The sequence below is a fragment of the Aphanomyces astaci genome (genome assembly GCF_000520075.1).
Source record: "Aphanomyces astaci strain APO3 unplaced genomic scaffold supercont1.12, whole genome shotgun sequence".
NCBI classification, from domain to species: domain Eukaryota; phylum Oomycota; class Saprolegniomycetes; order Saprolegniales; family Verrucalvaceae; genus Aphanomyces; species Aphanomyces astaci.
This window is the reverse complement of record NW_009798275.1, coordinates 966,307-982,913: the sequence shown is the minus strand read 5'-3', so window position 1 is coordinate 982,913 and position 16,607 is coordinate 966,307. Positions and strand designations below refer to the sequence as shown.

Sequence of the window (16,607 nt, the reverse complement as noted above, 5' to 3'; positions counted from 1 at the left end):
TGGTGTTGATGGTACAGCACAAATTGAACCACTTTGAATGTAACAAACGCAACGCAGCTTGCCTAGCTCACCGTAGACATTACACTTGAAGGTGTCATTGTATGTCCCTCACGACTCGACGCAGTCAATCTATCGAGGATGAAGCAAAGGGTCGAGCGATGTGACAAATGTACCTAAACCCGCTCGACGTTGGAAACAAGGTGAAGGTTGAATAGTAAGCGTCATATCATTAGTGTGGTCGCCGTCTCCTGCGATTGACCCGTAGAATGTTGGTCACGGTAGCAAGATCGATACGAGGGGTAACAAAACTAAAGTAAAAAAATGCACCGGTTCTAAGCTGAGGTGGGGGTTTGTTAATGAATATAATTTTGGGTTGTTGACCCACTTCCGCAGAATTTGACTGCTCGACGACACGATGGCGACGCCAGGCTTGATCAGCAAGCAGCAGTCTACGCAGGAGAACGTGGAGAACATGCCCATCAACGTGGGGGACTCCGTGTGGGTGCCTGGAGCCGACCAAGTATGGGAGCTGGGCTCCGTCATGGCCATCGGGGGGCTCAAGGTCACTGTGCGCAACTCACACAACAAGGTAGCGCAAGTGGACCGCGGCCTGTCCTTGCCACAAAACCCGCGCGTCACCGACGACATGACTGCCCTCTACTTTATCCATGAGCCCGGTGTCCTGCACAACCTGTCGGAACGTTCCAAGCTCGACGGACAGCGCCCGTACACATTTATGGCGAACGTACTCATCGCCGTGAACCCCCTGCGCCCCCTCGCCGACCCGCGCATCAGCGAGATCGTCAACAACTCCAACTGTCCTCCGCATCCGTACGCTATCGCGGAAATGGCGTACCAGCAAATGGTGTACAACTCCACCCGCGAAATGCCGACGAACCAGTCGGTGGTGATCTCCGGCGAGGTACTTTCTCCATGGTCTATCCCATCTCCCGTTTCTTATACAATGTGTGTGTGAGTAGTCTGGGGCGGGAAAGACCGAGTCGTCCAAGATCGTGCTCAAGCACTTGACCACCCGCGGTGTGTTTGGCAAGAAGGCCACCCCCGCGCAAGTCGACGAGTTCGCCGCGGCGCGTCACGACAACTCGAACTCGTTGGACAACCGTTTGATCGAGCAGAACCCGATCCTGGAAGCGTTTGGGAACGCCAAGACGTTGCGCAACCACAACTCGTCGCGCTTTGGCAAGTTCATGAAGCTCCAGTTCACGTCGGATGGCACGTTCAAGCTCGCGGGGGCGTTCGTGGAGACGTACTTGCTGGAAAAGTCGCGGTTGGTGTACCAGGTGTGCCTGCCACCCCTCTACCATACAACGATGTGTTTATCGGGTCTGTAGGTGGACGGCGAGCGCAACTTTCACATTTTCTACCAACTGCTCCAAGGCGGGTCGGTGCAGTCGAAGGCCGAGTTTAAGCTCACGAGGCCCCAAGACTACCACTACTTGAACCAGAGCAACTGCTACGTGGCCGAGGACACGAACGACAAGGCCAACTACAACGCCGTCGTGCACGGGCTGAGCTGCGTCGGCATGGACAACGCAAAGCAGCACACCATCTTCTCAATCGTCGCGGGGTTGCTGCACATGGGTAACATTGAGTTTGACGAAGAAGATACGGCGGAAGGCGAGGCCGCCATCGTCCAAACGACCGCCGCGGTGCACGCGCTGACGACGGCGGCGGCCCTTCTCGGGCTCGACGCCAAGGCCATGCTCAAGGTCATCACGGAGCGCGAGATCGTCACACGCGGGGAGCTGTTTGTCGTGCGCCGGAACGCCCAGAACGCCGTGTATGCCCGCGACGCGATTGCCAAGTCGATTTACGGGCGATTGTTTGACTGGATCATTTCGCAAGTGAACATTTCGCTGGGGCAGGACCCGCAGCCGCTGCCGTACATTGGCGTGCTCGACATCTTTGGGTTCGAGTCGTTTCAGCGCAACGACTTTGAGCAGTTGCTGATCAACTACACGAACGAAGTGCTCCAGCGCACGTTCAACAACCAAGTGTTTATCGCAGAAATGGAGCTGTACAAGCGCGAAGGCATCACGGTGGGGCGCATCGACTGGCCAGACAACCGCGAGTGCGTCGAGCTGATTGCGTCGAAACCCACGGGTATCCTCCAGCTGCTGGACAACGAGGCGGCGAACCCGAAACCGACCGACGCCAAGTTCCTGGCATTGCTGCATCGCACACACGACAAGAACCCGTTCTTCCCTCGCCCCCATCCCAAGGACATGCAGGAGATGTTCATCGTGCGCCACTTTGCCGGGTGTGTGAGCTACACCGTCGGCGCGTTCATCGACAAGAACAACGACACGATCCCCAAGGACATGGCGGACCTGTTCCTGTCGTCGTCGTTTCCAGTCGTGCGCGACTTGTTTGCCGAAGAAGCCAACGAAAAAGCGGTCGCGCCCGGCAAGAAGAAGACCCTCAAGAGCGTCGCGGCGAAATTCACCAAGCAAATGCAGGAACTGGTCGATACCCTCGACGGCACGCGGTGCAACTTTATCCGGTGCATCAAACCGAACGCACTCATGAAGGTCGGGTACTTTGACCCGCGGTACGTGGTCGGCCAGCTGCGGTGCCAGGGCATCATGCAGACCGCGCAGGTGCTCAAGGTGGGTCTGCCCACCCGCGTCGCGTACAGCGAACTGGTCGGCGCGTACAAAAAGTACATGCCGCCGGACGCCCAGCGGCTGTTTTCGCAGCAGAGCGACGCGACCTTGATCACGGCGATCCTGTGGGCGTTTCAAGTTCCGAATGACTCGTTCAAGCTCGGGATCTCCAAGTTGTTCTTCAAGGCGGGCAAGATCAGCCTCCTCGACGCGATCCTCAAGTTGAACTGGAACACGGACGGACCGCGCATCGTCGGGCGCATGAAGCTGTGGCTCGCGCGCCGCCGGTGGCGCGTGGCGTTGGCCAAGGTCCAGTCGCAGCTCGAGTTGAAGTCCATGCTGCGTCGGATCCAGTACCGCAAGGACGCGGTGCGTCGGATCCAGATCTGGTGGCGAGGGTTCTCGGTGCGCCATCAGTTCCTCAAGCAAAAGGCGGCGGCGGTCACGATCCAATCCGTGTTCCGGGGCCACAAGGGCCGCCAAGCGTTCAAGGTGAAGAAGGTCGAGATGATCGCCGCCGCCAACGCCCGCGCCGAAGAGAGCCGCCGCCAGGCCGAAGAGGCCAAGCGGGCCCAGGAAGCCGCCCAGCGCGCCGCGGAAGAAGCGCGCCGACAGGCGGACCAGGCGCTTCGGGAAGCCCAACTCCGCGCCGTGGCGGACGAAGAGCGGCGCAGGATGGAGGAGGACGCCAAGCGCGCCGAAGCCGAAGCCATCGCCCTCGCCCGCGCCGCCGAAGTGGCGGTCCGGGAGGCGGAACTGGCGGCGACGGAAGCGGCGGCGGCCGTCGAGCACGAGCGCCAGGCCGAGCGCAAGGCGATGCAGGAAGCGCACGACTTGGAGATGCGCATGATCCGCGAGCGCGAAGAAGCGCAGAAGCGCAAGGAGCAGGCACTCCTGGATGCGGCGGCGCTGTCGGCGGGTCTCCTGGGCGGACTAGCCACCGTGAACGCGATGAACTCGACACAAGGGCGCAACGTGAGCGTGGTGGAGATCCCAGAAAACATCAGCGCCGAAAACAAGGAGCAGCTCAAGCAACTGAACGAGCTGCTGCTGTCTGGCGCGATCGACCAGGCCGAGTACGAGGAGCTGATTCCGTTCTTGCTGGAAGCGCCCCAAGACCACGCGCCCGCCGCCGGCCCCGTGCTCACCGCCGAAGAGCAAGAGTCGCTCAACCGGCTCTACAACACCCAAATCTACGGTATTCAAATCCGATGCCCGGCGTGCGGCGTGAGCAACAACACGGCCAACGGCAACAACTGCACGGAATGTGGCAGCATGCTCACGGCGGCTGCCGGCGAACATGGGTCGGCCGCCGACCATCGGTACGATACATGTACAAATATCGACTGGAAACGTATGGCTATCAACTGCGTGGATGGTTGCCAACTCTTGTCGATTGGTGGAGATGGAAGCTAGCCTGACTTGATTGGGACTGGATGGTGGTAGCTAGCTAGATTGCTCAATCGTATGTGTGGCCATAGGTACTATGGCGCCCGTACGCGATCCATGTCGACGCTGGCGCTGAGCACGCCGCCGGGGACGTTTACCATGGACGGCGCGCGCGTATCGATCCATGGCGGGTTCTTCCAGTGCGGCATGCATGGCACGCAGATGCTCCAGGATGAAAACTACGCAGAGTACACTGTGTACGTGCTTCGGTGTGGGTGGCAGCCCAAGGAGTCGAGTGCCCCGACGTACTGGCTCATTTCGCACCGGTTTTCCGTGTTTGAGAAGCTGCACAAGGACCTCAAGCACAAGATCCCGCCCACGGTGGCGGCGCTGCCGTCGTTCCCCCGCAAGCATCGGCTGGGGGGCATGTTTGCCGGTCGCACGGGCAACTCGAACGAGATTGTCGAGGAGCGCAAGCAGGGCCTCGAGCGCTACATGAACGAAGTGATTGACATTTGCGCGCGGCTGCCGAGTACGCTGGCGGTGCCGGAACTGGACCGATTCCTCAACCTGTCGCGCCAAGTGCAGCAGATTCAGCGCCAGCTGGGCATGTTGGCGGGCATCGAAGGCGGCGTGCAGCCGTCCAACGTGCACTTGGAAGGGGCGGAAGCACTCGCGGCGCGCGAACAAGCGCGGTTGCCGACAGAGCTGCCGACCCCGCTGGACGAAGAAGAGCTCGGGCAGACCGAGGAGGCGGTGCATGTGCTGCTGAGTGCGATCCGCAACGCCCAAGGCGACTTGCGGCGCAACCAGGAGGTGCAGACGCTGCTCAAGGTGTGTGTCCAGTTGCAGCCGCGGCTCCAAATGAGTGCTAATTTGGACAACCCGTTTGCCAACGTCGAGCTCATCCCCCGTGCGATGCAGTGCCAAGAGGACCTGGAAACTACCATCGGCTTGTACAATGACTCGCTGCTGGCGGTCACGGAGACGTACACGATCTCTGGGGCAAACCAGCCGCCGGCGCCGTTTGTCCCAGGCCAAACCAACTCGTACCAGCGCTCGTACGGGTATTAGGTATGTTCAGCGTGCGGGCATCGTGGGGCTGTTTCAAAGGCAGGACTGCACCGATCGATGTATGTATATGACGACGACCTGGACCAGAGTGGGAGGAGGAGTACTCAATTGGCCTTTGATGTGTCTTGAATACATGTATTGCATTTTCACTGTGGTTTTGAAGGGAGGTGCAATTCATTCAGTTGAGGGTATAGATAGAGGAGCTAGGCTGTTCTGAAGCGATATAGTATTCGCCCGACTCGATGGAGCCACTGCTCGATGCGTTGTCGTCCGGCGGCGCTGGCACAAAGAGCGTCTGCAGCTGGCCTTCCTCGAGGGAGGACTGGGAAGATTGCGGGGACGGACGTTGCCCATGTCGTCGGGGGTTGTGGAGGTGGTAGTAGGTCGTATGGGCAGGTCCGCCGTCCACTTCGCCGTCGCTGAGCGCGTCCACGTGCATCACTTCACCTTCCGACATCAAGTCTTCGTCGCTACGGCAACTCACTCGATTAGACAGGTCTAGATGCCAATATATACGTACATCAAGTCATCGTGGTCGACACTGCTGCTGGCAATGCTGCAACTGGACGATCGAACACTACGAGGCACGACGGGAAGCGTTGGTTTGGGGCCCAATGCATACATCTTGGTGCCTGGTGGTTCATCACGTTGATGGGCTGGAGATGGTGTCGGCTGTTGTTCTTGTGCTAATGGGGTACACGGTTGCCATGGATTGGTTGGATGCCGACCCACAGGAGACACTGGAGGAGGCGGCGGGGGCGGTAGATGGTCGTGATGCTGCGGAGGACGAGGGGACATGGGCGGTGGCGGTGGTGGCGGAGGTACGGTGTTGCGCAAACGAATGGCTCGCATGCGTCGAAGCGTGGCCGCCAGGGACGTTGGCGGCGTGTCGTCCACTTGTACGTTGCACTCACCAATGGCGTCACAATGGAGCAATTTCCCAAGCAACGTTTTCCCTGGTAAATCGGCCAAATTCCGAATGAGTTTGTCCTCCGCCATCTCCTTAACTGTCAACACTGGTGCAAACACATCAGTTAAGTCGGATGTGTCGGTGGCTTGCTCCATTTTGGACACTGGCACGATGTCAACCGCTTCCAACGGCACGGACGGAGGAACTTCTGCGACCTGTGAAGCATCGACATTGTCATGGGAGGAGTCGAGTGGTTCTACTGGCAATGGCGCCGCAGGTGATGGGGTTGGCTGGTGTTCCCGCATGTGCTGAAGCATGAAAGCCTTGACCAGGTCCACAACATGTGCTTCCGTGGTCACGGGATGCATCTCGACAGCTGAGGACTGAGTGGCCAACGCCGCTTGCATCCCATCCAGCCCCGTCGTCGCATCCTCGGGTGAGTCAAGTAGCAAGTGTTCTCGCATCAGTTCGCGAGCAAGTTCGCGCACAACCTACTCGTCAATGTCAGTAACCATGTCTACTACTAGTACTACTAGTACCTCTGGGTCGATGTCTGTAGTCTCGTCCATGCGCTGCATGATTCGAGCTGCCATCACATCCGGCAGCACTTGTTCAATGTCTAGCGAACCACCCCCTCCCCCTCCATCGTTCACGACAAGCGGCGCCCTGGGCTGGGGTAATGACGTTGTGCGGGTCTGCTTGGGTTGAGGGGGCTGCAAGTTGGCTTCCTTGGCAGCCAGCACGAACGCTCTGAACTGGTCAAAGTTGACGACACTGCGCTGCGACAAGGTTGCGGCTTGGTTGAAAAAAGTTGCGATACGGTGCGGCGGGACGTACACGTGCAAGCGGTGCAGACCGATGGACGTCTCCAGCTTGGACACAAACCCGTCGCGGTCGCCGTCCAAGTCATGGAAGAGCCGACGGAGAAACGGCAAGCTCCACATTGCATTCACGTCCGTGCCGTACCCAAAGGCGGCCGACGGCATGGACCGATGGCTGGACAGGACCTACATGGATGGACACAAGGGATATGATGATGTAAGGTGGACATGATGCGTACTTGCGGGCCAATGGAGGACGGTGGAGGCGGCAGGTTGGTTGGAGCAGCTGCTTGTACGGGGCGTGGCATGGTAGGTGGAGTAGGCGGACGAGGATGCTTGGACTCGTCAGGAGGTGGAGATGCCGATCGAGGATTCGAAGAAGATGATGTGTTTGTCGTCGGTGGTGGCGGTTCAAGCGGCTTGGGCTCGACGTGTGGCGATTCTGTGTGTTCAACGGGCAAGGATTTGGGCAATGGAGAGAGACGCGGCGAAGAGTGTTTCGTAGATTGGGACTGTGGCTGTGATGGCGTAATGAGAGGGATGCTGTTGGTCAATGGAAGTCGGTTGGTAGTTTTCGCAGGCGGCAGGTTGTTTGCTGCTTCCCACGGGAGGTCGACGGGAACTGGTGGCGCGGGCTTCGGTCGTGTCCAGGTCTACGTACCATGACCATGAGCGACCAACTGAAAGAAATGAAACTACCTTGCTTGGTGGCCGGACACTTGTTGATGGGGTCGTCTGGGTGGTACTGGGGCGTATGGTTGCGCTTACGTCGGACAATCGCCTACTCGACGATGCTTGTTGGGGCTTCGGTGTTGCTAGGGCAGCGACTCGACGAGGAAGGATATCTCCGCCATTTTCATGTGTATCGTCGTTGGAAGCTTCGGCGCGTTTGGCTTCTGCAGCCAGGAGCCGCTTGGTTCGTTCCTTTGGGTCCTTCATCCATGTCGCCACGTGGGCGATGCGGGTCGCGACGCTGCGTGAGATGTTCCCCACTCGCCATTCTGCCGGATCGTCGCTGTGCAACGTACCTAACGGCATGCTCATTCCCAGGCGCTTCTCGATCTCCCATGCTCGATCTGCCGTCGCTCGAAGCAGGGCATATTCGTTGTCCAAATCGATCATGCCCATATTGAAGATGCACAGATTGATTCGAAATTGTCGATTATATCCGGACATTATCCGGATGTCACCTTGGTGAGAAATGCCTGCCACCTTGTTTTCACTCCAGCTGCCAAGTCATGCTGATGTCGTCCGTCAATGCTACCGATCAGCACGCCCGCCTTGCGCATAGCTATGATGCTCCAGCTCAACCAACATGTATCCGTTGCAATGACCCCATATATTGCCTTTTAGCGACAGCTACAGTATCGCAGTCGCCCATTCCTACTCCTTGCACTGGCATCTCTATTTCCACCGATCCTCTCGACCTATCGCTCCATCGTGAACCTTGAGCACATAGATTGAACGACAAGCAATGCTTGCGGATTGACGACATGACACCAACGACTGTTTTTACAGCAAAAGGGGGAGGATGCAGACGAAAAAGAGCAGCGACTGTAATTACCACGGTATTATCGATGATATCATACAGTCAAGGCTCTCCTTGGGTGTCCCTTAAACGTTCCTTCGCAACACTGCAGCATCGGACGACATGCATGGGATAGAAACCTTCCAAGACTTCCCGCACATTCGCATCCGACGACTCGCCGGAGCTCTCTAACGGTACTACACACAATCCACGAGGCCAAATCAATATCTCCACCGTCCTTGGTCGTTACCTGCACCTGCAACACAAATGCTTACCTTGACGAAACCAATCTGGGTCGCACGTTCACGGAAGCAGCGACGGCACAAGTTCAAGCCGTATTTGCTGATCAAACCACGGGTCGTGCCGCAAGCACGGCAGTGCTTGGAGTCCTTGCCGTAGGTACGGGGGTGGGTGTAGGTCAGATTGGTCATACTGGATTAACTGTTTGCAGCTACGTACACATACAGCATCAACGCCCTGCGTCGAAGCGTTGCATGAGTTGTTACCTGTTGGAGGGCCGGGACGCAAATGAAGAGCTGCGTTCACCAATGATAGAAACAACCAATTCCAGCCAAGGATCAAATTGGCCAATCAAAACACCGTATGATTCTATTATCCGGACGAGGCCTATAAAGGTAAATGCAGCCGGGTATCCGGATACCGGGTCGTCAATATCAAGTTTCAGAGACAAAGCCGTTGCGCGGATGCAGGGCAAGGGCTACAAGGGCCGAGGAAGGACGGCCGCTGTGGCGGCGATCGCAAACAAGCAAGATGTAGGTGAATTCAACAACGCAGCAGCAACCGTCTTGGTAGAAGACATGGAGTCGATCGCAGATGAGTGTGCAGACGCGATGATCCTGCAGTACTTCATGGACTTTACCGACGACAACAAAGTGGAGGAGGCTGTGGTGGCCGAGGTTCCAGAGGAGCGGTCGCCGCCCAAGGAAGCAGCATCAAATGAAGAGGATTCATTGAGGAGGCTTAAGGAGAAACAGAACAAGCATCGCTTGAACAACATTCGCCACCGTCAACGAAAGCAGAGCGAGAACGACCACCTGCGCACCGAAGTGGTGGAACTCGAAGACAAGTTGAACGCCCTCAAGGCAAGTAGTGCGCGCCGAGGGGACCATCGAGGCAAGCGAGACGAGTCGGCTATTCGACAGCTCAAGGAACAGTCGCAAGCGGAGAAACGCAAGCGCACCGACACCGAAGACGAGCACGGGATCTTGCTGCGGACCGTGCATTCGCAGCGCGACCTCATTCAAATGTACTTTAAGCGCATCACCGCCACCCATTGCATGCATTCAAGCCACGTGGTACGTCCATCTTCGCTCCCCATAGTCCATCGTTGCTGTTCACATGCCGCGACGACGGTTAGATCCTCGAAAACGAACCTTTCCTCATGTACACGCTGATGGGATGCCGCGATGTCCGCGCCAACGGGTACGACTGGATCATGGGCCAGATGAAGCGCAAGATGGACGTGGCACTCACGTACTTGCATTCGTATGTGGGCAACCACATCGAAGAAGACACCAAGATCTACTTGGGCCACAACACGGTGGACCTGGTACGCAATCACATTTGGACGTTTCCGGCGCAGCAGGTCGCGCAGTCCAGCTGGGACTCGTTCACGCGCATCCAGTCGGACCCGACGGCCGCCCGCAAGACGCTGGTACGCCGCCATTCAACGCGTTAAAGGTCGAAATGGTGACCAATCATATGGTTTAGCGCCTCGAAGAAATCGACGCCAACACGTTTTACACGCGCATTATTATCGACGACGGCATCGTGCGCGGCAAGCCGCTGACCCTCAACATGCTCCAGAGGTCGATATATATATATATATTATTTATCTATTATTATATTATGTATATTGAATAACGACGTCACGTAGCCGGTTCATGGAGGGTAATCGATCGGTCATTGCGTTTCGAACAATCAGCGAAGACAACTTGTACCCCATCGAGTCGAATGGCATGTGCGATCTCAGTATCGCGGGATGGTAAATATAGTTCAATATCCCCATATATATATACTTTCCATAATCCATTGCAATTAGGATAAATATATATATATATTATTATTCTTTACGAGTTGTTGATTTATTAGAATAATATGTGGATTTTTGGTAGGCTGTCGTTTGAGCCGAATCCGGACGGCACGACCCACGCCAGAGTGTTTGTCAAGTTCCGGACCGACCATTCAAATGGCCAACAGACGGGGGAGTTGCTGAGCAACGCGGACGACGACGCCACGAACCACGACCTGACGGCCTCCCGATTTAAGAACCGAAAAACCCAGGCCAACCAGTGGATCATGAGCGTCATTTCCAAGATGTTCACGGCGGTCAACGGCACGACGAGGCAGTCCCTTCGCGCGCCCCCGCCCGCCACCACGAGCCTCACAGTGCTCAAGAAGCACGACGCGTTGAGAGATGTGTCCACGATCGGCGCGTGATATTATAAACTAGGAGTCGTTGTTAGGGTGGAATACTATATATTATATATATACAGCGTGTAAATAAATATCTGTCGACAAAGGAACGACGTGTGTGGGATACTGGGTACTTAGTAATTGGTTTCGATTATAAAACTAGGAATTGTTGTTAGGATGGGAAATATATTATACATATATATATACATACATCGTGTAAATAAATATCTGTCAAAGAAAACAACTTTTGTGAAACTGGATATTTTTTTCCCGATATATTTATATATATACCCATCGACAAACGAATTGGCAATGGACCCAACGCACGGTGGGGCCCTTAACCCTCGAATTGTTTGTTTGCGCCCCCCCCCCGACTTGCCGTTTCTAGTACTCTGGATTTATCGCTATTAATAGTATAAACAAAATACTCGGCGTGCGGAATCGGGAAAGCCAAGGACATTTTGTGACCTGTTTTACGAATCGCGCAGATACTGGGTAAATTTGTAGCAAATTCATAATATTAATATTGCATCCTCGATGATTGAAGATACAGTATGTACTAACTGCACTAGACTAGACCGCCGCCCACGTCACCATGGACAAACAGGTCCAGGTCTCGCGCAACGTCAAAGGCCGTGGGCCGCAGGGAAGCATCTGGGTGGAAGCACTGGTGCGCCAGCGCTCGGATGGCCGGCGGGCACGCCGCCGTCACAGCCGGCACGAGCCCTTCCTCGAGGATCAAGTGCATGATACGCTTGGCGGGCACGCCGATGTCGGCGTAGAGCGGGCGCTGGGTGTCCAGTTCGCACAGCACACACCCGAACGAGTACATGTCCGCCGACACCGAGTAGTACCCGCTGCGCAGGGCTTCAGGTGCCATGTAGAAGACGCTGCCGACCCCCGCGGTCAAGGTCTCGTCGTCCATGGCTTCCCTTGACACGCCAAAGCCAGACAACTTGGCGGACGGCCAGTCGAGCAAGATATTTTTGGGCTTTAAGTCTCTATGAATGACCTTGGGCTGGAGCAGACTGTGGAGGTACTGCAGCGCTCGCGCAACGTCGAGCGCGAGCGATGCCTTGAGGTCCCAGTGCAACGATGGGTTGTCGGTCAAGAAGCGCGAGAGATTCCCTTGCGAGAGGTACTCTGTGACCGCCATGAGCGACCCAAGCGACACGGAGTCCCACGCAAACCCCAACAGTGCGACGACGTTTGGGTGGTGGAACGACGCCATGAGACGGATCTCCTCGGCGAACGCGTCGACAATCTCGTCGTCATGGACGTGGTCCAGCGTGATCGTTTTGACCGCGACCACGAGCTTGTGGTTGTACCGGCCAAAGTATACTTTGCAGCGGATGCCCGTGGCCACTAGTTGGGTGGTCGTGATCGAGTCGAAGGGCAGGCGAAGGTGGCTTGGAACTTGATCGAGTTTGGCCAAGGCGGCCGATGGATTCACCTGGTCGAGTAGGTTACTATGAGACGGCGGCTGGAATGGATTCCTCGCCAGTGATGAGAGATGACTGGGGCGCGGGTGGTCTGTCGACGGACGATTGTGGTGTTGGGGATAATATGGTCCTGAAGGGGGGACGGTGGACGGGGTCGAGGGCGGCTGTTCATAAGGTTGAATGGCGGCTCCGTTTTGGACATTTGAGATAGAGTGAGCTGGGAGGGGTGGCGGGCGAGTGAATGGCCGCAACGCCGACGTGAATCCGTTCAAAGCCTGGCGTTGCTTCCACCTGCGATACAGGCACCACCCCAGCGCCACGAGGACGATAACAACACAGCCACCTGCGATGCTGCCAATCAAAGGAGCTGAGACTACTCGACCTGCATCTTGAGACGAGGATAACAGAGTTGCTGTAGTTGCTAACGACGTACGCATAGATGACAGCCACGACGCCATGGCTGGACTGGCAGTGGGTAAGCACGTGCTTGTGGTGTTGGCGGACCTAGAGCCACACAGTATGACCAACCCCACCGACTGGGAAACGAGTGGACAGGACAAAGTCGTTGAGGTGGCGGCGTCGATGAATGAGTGGATGGCAGGCCGAGCTGCGCCGGTCTCGTCGCGATGTAGAACCACTCGCAGCGATGGAATGTCGGAAGGAAGCAACGCGTCTTGGGAGTAGACGACGCTGGTCGTGGCGTTGGAGTTGGGCCATGGGGCGTCCGATATGGTACATCGAGTGAGGCGGTCCAGAGCTCCAAAGGACGCGACCGCGCCGACTTGACGCACGTACGTCACACCATGTGGCCCTAGGCAGTCGGTCGTGGGCAGCACTGTGCCAAGCGAGTTCTTCGAGATGGCAATATCACTCATGGACATCCCACATGAAACGTACACTTGTCCATATGAATCCTCGGAAGCCGATACCGCGCCCGAATCCCACAGGAGGGCGTGCTTGGCGTGCGGCGTCAACTGCGACCACCGTAAGTCCAGAGCTTCAAGCCGCTGGTGGACGTGGACTGGTGGCGGGATGGACGGAGCTATGACAGACACGTTCGCAGCCTCCAGTGCCTTGAAGCGACCCACGTAGTCTGAGCTCTCGAGCCATGTGGTCGACATGGTTGGGAACGAAACGTGGGATATCTCGTCGCGTTGGCCGCATCTCTCCATTTCATGTACATTGTCGACGGAATAATTTCCTGCTGGCCAGATGCTGTTTAAACAACGGACGTTGAAGTTCCTTTACACACGTTAAATGCAATAATCCGACGCCTTTTCATGAATGCTGTGTTTTGAAAAGTGGGATCAAGCAATCTCGTCAAATTGCACTGCACGAGGGGAGTATATTCGTTCGATCAGTACAATGTGACATTTCTTTCGCTCGGTCAGTTACACGTCTAACATATGTTAGTACATGGAGCTACAGTACATTAGTGGGTGTCAGAGTTGCCACAAGTTCGTGGCAACAAGTATAATAACAAAATTTGTTTTGATTGGTTGAAATAGAAATAATGCAATTGTCAGAAACTCTTGACAAGTCGACAAGTAACGAGTCTGGCAGGGAAAATGTTCGATTTCGAAGGATAGCATTTGAGAGGATCTAGATAGCGATTGGACAATCCAACCTCCACACCTGCAGCGACCAGACACCTCGATATGCACCACGCAAGGCAGCTTCCTCGAGAGCTGATGCCTCGACCGAGCGAACTATATCCAAGAGAGTTCTATCGACCAAAGATGCGATGGGCGACATAAAATCCAGCATGGATGCTGTGATTGCGTGGATGTCTCTGGAGACAAACTACGTGCGATGGAAAGGCGGCGACAAGCACAGCGGATCGACCAAGGCGTCTCTGGCCTCCGAGATTGTGTAACGGATCAAGAGCAACGGAATCCACCATTGTACAACCAAGGACGTCGTCCAGAAGATTGGCGACATCGAGCAATCGTATCGTTCTGCCTGCGATTGGCTTGCCAACACTGGGCAGGGCATCGTCGACGAGGACAGCACCCAAATAAAGGTACAACGGCTTTGTCCATACTACTATGTGCTGGACGAAGTGATGCGGGATCGTGCGTCGACAGCACCACTCATAACAAGTGACAACATGCAAGACGGTAGTTGGAACGATGAAGACGTTCCTCCGACTCCAGTCAATGCAATTCAGCCAAGAAGAGGACGGCGGCAGCGGCGAAGATGGACGACTGGAGCGAGATCAGTGCGCGTGCGTATGCGTTGAAGAAGGAACAGCTGGAGTTTACCCATGATGCGGAGAAGCAGAAGCTGGAAGTGGTCAAGCGACGCGAGGCCAGATTGACGGAGGAAACCAAACTCAATGTTCAGCTTTTGACGATCCAAGCCGAGGAAGCGCATTGGAAGTTCGAGCTTGCGCGTGAAACTGAAGAAGTTGATGCACGCATTCGAAAGATCCAAACACGAAAGGATCTAAAAGAACGGGGGTGGATTGATGTCGACATCAATTTAGCATGTCCAATGTAATAAACTCTTTGAATTGGAAAATTGAAAACGTAATTTGTTAAAAGCGGTAGCCCGTGTCAACAAGAACTTGTTCGACTATACTACTGCGTTTGTCACTCATCGCTCTCGATTGCGTCGCCATGTTCCACTGTAATGATGGGAAAACATACTCGACACCCACGCAAATCAGCATTGCAATTGCAGTTGACTTGTAGCTCGATCCACGATGCTGGGACAATGTCGTTCTCGGTGACCAAAATGTTGTGCAGGATTGATGCCGCAATGATTGTTTTGATGATGGACGTCATGGCAGCTTTTCGATCCATAATTTTGCGAATTCGTTTTAAATGTTGGAATCGGCCCTTCACATTCCAATGGAGTGCTCAGCTTTGATACGGCCTTTTGCAAGATGCGAATTAAACCACGATTTGTGATGTTCCATGGCCTGGTGAGTTTGGTTTTTGAATGGAGGTACCAGGCAAGTAGATATTTGGTACGCAGAATCACCCAACAAATATTGACTCCGATCAAAGTATTGCCTGGCAGGTTGAACAACTTGCTGTTGCGCCAAATTCGGTTGTCGTGAGTTGACCCAGGCCACCAGTGTAAATGTCGCGAATGATAGCGCGGTGGTCACAAACAATTTGAGCCGCTACAGCGTAGCACCCCTTGCGAGAGTAGTAGTCCTCACTATGCAACATGGGCTTGAACTCAAACGGAAAAAAGGTACCATCGATGAAACCAACGCAGTTCGAAAAGCCACACATACTTTTAACTTCGGCAGCAATTGAAAGGGTTTCGGCCAGTATATGAATTGACCACGCAGCAAAACAATGGCATCGGTGGTACGTCCAATGAATAGACTGACTGTGCCGGCACCAATGCCAAAGAACGACGCCATGTGCTCGTTCCAAACGGCATTTCCATTCGCTCCCATGTAGTTCAAGAACACGAGCAAGTGGTGGGACACTGGGCTTTTGGCGACTTTGCCACGCACGACCGCAAACACTGACGGTTGCTCAATAAGAGCGACGCTCCATCCGAAACAGCTTGCGGAAACGAGACTTCTTGATTTCGTACAAGAAATGGTGAAACCGTGTACGCGTGAATGGGTCGCAAGACCGCACGACAGAAAAACGCTGGTGCTTAATTGTGCGAAGTATGTGCAGGAGCTCGTGGTTCAGGTCATCTTCGTCACTGTCACTCTCATCAAACTGGTCGCGGCAAAGTCGCATGATCCGGCGACGTTCCACCTGAGAGCGTGTATGCCGCAAAGTGAGTTACCGGTCACTGATCTTCACCATCATGCTGCAATTTGTCGCTTGAACTTGTTGCCAGGGGTTTCACAGTACATATACACTCAGAGGTCTGCTATTGGCTATTATTAGAACTAGCTCGTAACTTGTCGCCTTGAACTTGTGGCAACTCTGACACCCACTATTATTGTTGTAGCTACCGTACAATGCGTAGCTACAACAATAATGTATTTCATGTACTGTACAGCCAAAGCTTGCTAACCTGTACAGTATTCAGTCATACTACTACCGTACACGTACAGTGGTTGCCGGTAAAACCCGGCCAGTGCAACTTTTGCCCATGACTTGAAAATACTATGTTCAGTGGTATGGCGCACAATCAAAATATAATGAAAATCACTTCGTGCAACTCCGTGAAGACGACATGTATTGGCTAAAACTAAAGTCAGTGAGTCCGGATAATGCGCGTCGCACGCGTCGCAAAACCGGATAACGCGCATATTCGAGTGTCCGCAACAATCTCACACAATACATGACCATCAAATTGTTATGAATTAAATCTCAAGTACTGATGGGATCGCTTTATCAAAGGCTTTCACAATCGTGTCTGTCGAAATACGATCCCAGACCTTAATCGTCCGTT

At 54.8% G+C, this 16,607-nt stretch overlaps 6 protein-coding genes across 6 annotated transcripts; 3 read left to right on the top strand and 3 right to left on the bottom strand.

Annotated features, from left to right (window-relative positions):
* Positions 1-345: 345 nt before the first annotated feature.
* Positions 346-5,366, top strand: H257_06392 (hypothetical protein). Its single transcript, XM_009831592.1, has 4 exons — positions 346-922; positions 981-1,301; positions 1,353-3,949; positions 4,109-5,366. The coding sequence occupies exons 1-4, from the start codon at positions 416-418 to the stop codon at positions 5,088-5,090; spliced, it is 4,407 nt and encodes a 1,468-aa protein (XP_009829894.1). The 5' UTR covers positions 346-415; the 3' UTR covers positions 5,091-5,366.
* H257_06391 (hypothetical protein) lies at positions 5,215-7,945 on the bottom strand (the record flags this gene model as incomplete). Its single annotated transcript, XM_009831591.1, has 5 exons — positions 5,215-5,560; positions 5,611-6,491; positions 6,540-7,007; positions 7,061-7,474; positions 7,521-7,945. Coding segments are annotated over 5 exons (2,480 nt in total), but the record flags the coding sequence as incomplete, so codon positions are not given.
* Positions 7,946-9,043: 1,098 nt separating this feature from the next.
* Positions 9,044-10,886, top strand: H257_06390 (hypothetical protein). The gene is made up of 5 exons (XM_009831590.1): positions 9,044-9,665; positions 9,728-10,024; positions 10,081-10,178; positions 10,247-10,354; positions 10,485-10,886. The coding sequence occupies exons 1-5, from the start codon at positions 9,054-9,056 to the stop codon at positions 10,807-10,809; spliced, it is 1,440 nt and encodes a 479-aa protein (XP_009829892.1). The 5' UTR covers positions 9,044-9,053; the 3' UTR covers positions 10,810-10,886.
* Positions 10,887-11,353: 467 nt separating this feature from the next.
* H257_06389 (TKL protein kinase) lies at positions 11,354-13,348 on the bottom strand (the record flags this gene model as incomplete). The annotated part of the gene is made up of 1 exon (XM_009831589.1): positions 11,354-13,348. The coding sequence occupies one exon, from the start codon at positions 13,346-13,348 to the stop codon at positions 11,354-11,356; it is 1,995 nt and encodes a 664-aa protein (XP_009829891.1).
* A 623-nt stretch (positions 13,349-13,971) lies between these two features.
* Positions 13,972-14,729, top strand: H257_06388 (hypothetical protein; the record flags this gene model as incomplete). Its single annotated transcript, XM_009831588.1, has 2 exons — positions 13,972-14,099; positions 14,384-14,729. 2 exons carry the CDS (start codon positions 13,972-13,974, stop codon positions 14,727-14,729), a joined length of 474 nt encoding a protein of 157 aa, XP_009829890.1.
* Positions 14,730-14,821: 92 nt separating this feature from the next.
* Positions 14,822-15,943, bottom strand: H257_06387 (hypothetical protein; the record flags this gene model as incomplete). The annotated part of the gene is made up of 3 exons (XM_009831587.1): positions 14,822-15,070; positions 15,577-15,716; positions 15,811-15,943. 3 exons carry the CDS (start codon positions 15,941-15,943, stop codon positions 14,822-14,824), a joined length of 522 nt encoding a protein of 173 aa, XP_009829889.1.
* Positions 15,944-16,607: the final 664 nt, after the last annotated feature.